Consider the following 2635-nt stretch of genomic DNA (forward strand, 5'->3'; position numbering starts at 1 on the left):
TGTATATATATATATATATATATGTATATATATATATATGTGTGTGTGTGAACATGTGTGTTCTCAGGTATATGTAAGTGGCACACACACTCTCTGTCGCTCTCTCTCACACACACACACATCCATTTCACATACATGTTCATACATCTTTCACTTTCATTTTCTCCTCTCTTTCACTTCAAAACAAAAGTAACAAGTGATTTTCAGGATAAAAATTGTTAAAAAAAAAAGCTTCTACTCATGTAAATTGATTACTATTGTTTGGACAGTTCCAATTAAATAAGTCCAGAATTTACGTTAAATACATATACATACATAAGTACCGTAAATTCTCATTCTACAAACTGGCAAACAATTCCCTGAATACTTTACCAGGCAACACTGGGTAGTAAGTCTAGTATACATGAAAACAACCACAAATTTTGGAAAGGGTATATAGTCAATTAAATTGACTCCAGCAGCTTGAATAAGATTTGAAATCAGTGTATGAAGGGACATAACTGAATATGGCAAAGTAATTTGCCTGAGACGCTCCTAATTCTGCCATCTCACCTCTTAATAATAATAATGATTTTCTGTAACATTAGTAAAGAGTCACAAATACGAAGAAAGAGAATTAGCTGATCACCATATTTGATGGCATAAAAGACACACAGACATATTAAATGTGGCAAGCTGGCTGAATCATGAGCATACTGAGCAAAATGCTTAGCAGTATGTTCTGAGTTCAAATTTCACCAAGATCAACTTTGCCTTTCATTCTTTTGAGGTAGATAAAATAAGTACCAGTTGAATGCTGGGGTCGATTTAATCGCAATTTTTACTCCTACCTTCAAAACTGCTGGTCTTGTGCCAAAATTTTAAATCAATATTTAAAGTAACTTTGCATATAAGCTCCAGGGTGATTTTTTTTTTTTTGCAACATTTTTTTGTTAAAGAAAAGAAAATGCATTTTATATACCAACAAATACAGTTAATCAACCCAAGTATTTGATACATATTTATTTTATTCACCCCAGAAGGACAGAAGGCAAAGTCTACTACAGCAACATTTGAACTCAGAATATAAGGATTGACAAACCCTGCCCTGAAAATTGCAGGCCTTGCGCCTAAATCATATTATTGGCAGAAAACTGGCAGAATTGTTAGCATGCCAGATAAAATATTTAGTAGCTTCATGTTCTGAGTTCAAATTCCAGCGGGGTCAACTTCACCTTTCATCCTTCCAATGGTCAGTAAAATAAGTACCAGTTGATGTAATCGACAAGCTCCCTCCCATCAAATTTCTGGGCATTATGCCTATAGTTGAAGGACTTATTTTATTGATTGAACAGGGGGTACTCTGGCGGAATCTTTAGCACACTGGACAAAATACTTAGAGCCATTTCTTAAATCTGCTGAGGTCAACTTCACCTTTGCAAATATTGCAAAGCATTATATCCAATACTCTAATGACTTTATCAATCGAATCCAATGCCTCGTTAATATACATTTCAGATTAAATAAATAAAGTGTAATTCCAGTATGTAATCTAGTTATAAGCATCTCTTACCTGCTCAAAGAATGTGACCGCTCTCTTTTGGACCACATGTTACTTTCATTGACAGTGGCCAGTTTCCTTCTGGCTCTATCCAGTTTTTCTCTTTCTGTCCTGAAATTAAGTGTTACAAACGTTAGAAAATATATACATTTTATCTTTTTACTAGTTTCAGTCACTGGACTGTGGCCGTGCTGAGCTACCACCTTGACCCCTGAAAGGTTCAGTCAAACAAACCAACTCCCTGCCTCCGGGACTTATTTTTAACCCTTTAGCATTCAGATTATTTTATCAAACATAATTCTTATTTATTCACATCATCATTTAACGTCCGCTTTCCATGCTAGCATGGGTTGGACGATTTGACTGAGGACTGGTGAAACCAGATGGCTACACCAGGCTCCAATCTGATTTGGCAGAGTTTCTACAGCTGGATGCCCTTCCTAATGACAACCACTCCGAGAGTCTTAATACCTCTGCTGTGGAGCATGGGTCATGTGTTTGTTCCCCCACCACCGCTCAACAACCAGTGTTGGTTTGTTTACAACCCTGTAAATTAGTGATTGATTCAACAAAAAAAAAAAAAGACCAGTTGACTAAGTACCAAGCTTTAAAAAATGTAAGTACTGAGGTCAATTTGTTCAATTAAACCAGTGGTTCTCAATGGGGGTCTATATGGCCATGGAGGGTGGGACCATATATGGTTTGGTTGTTAAAATTTATCTGCAATAAATCAATTATACTTTTACAATATACAGAATATTTTAATAATTATTTTTATCCATCTTCTCTTTTACTCTTTTACTTATTTCAGTCATTTGACTGCGGCCATGCTGGAGCACCACCTTTAGTCGAACAAATCGACCCCAGGTCTTATTCTTTGTAAGCCTAGTACTTATTCTATCGGTCTCTTTTGCCGAACCTCTCAGTTACGGGGACGTAAACACACCAACATCGGTTGTCAAGTGATGGTGGGGGGACAAACACAGACACACAAACACATATACATATATATATATATGTATATGTTTTGTGTGTCTGTGTTTGTCCCACCAACATCGCTTGACAACCGATGCTGGTGTGTTTACGTCCCCATAG

The 2635-nt window shown here is 36.4% G+C and overlaps 1 protein-coding gene across 1 annotated transcript in view; it reads right to left on the minus strand.

Annotated features, from left to right (window-relative positions):
• Positions 1-1671, minus strand: part of LOC106876461 (uncharacterized) — a 5163-nt gene extending 3492 nt beyond the window's left edge. Inside the window, exon 1 of the mRNA XM_052974064.1 lies at positions 1553-1671. Within this exon, the coding sequence (XP_052830024.1) occupies positions 1553-1590 (38 nt within the window). The 5' untranslated portion in view covers positions 1591-1671. The remainder of the gene's footprint in view (positions 1-1552) is intronic.
• Positions 1672-2635: the final 964 nt, after the last annotated feature.

This window comes from Octopus bimaculoides, chromosome 17, assembly GCF_001194135.2.
Source record: "Octopus bimaculoides isolate UCB-OBI-ISO-001 chromosome 17, ASM119413v2, whole genome shotgun sequence".
NCBI classification, from domain to species: Eukaryota; Metazoa; Mollusca; class Cephalopoda; order Octopoda; family Octopodidae; genus Octopus; species Octopus bimaculoides.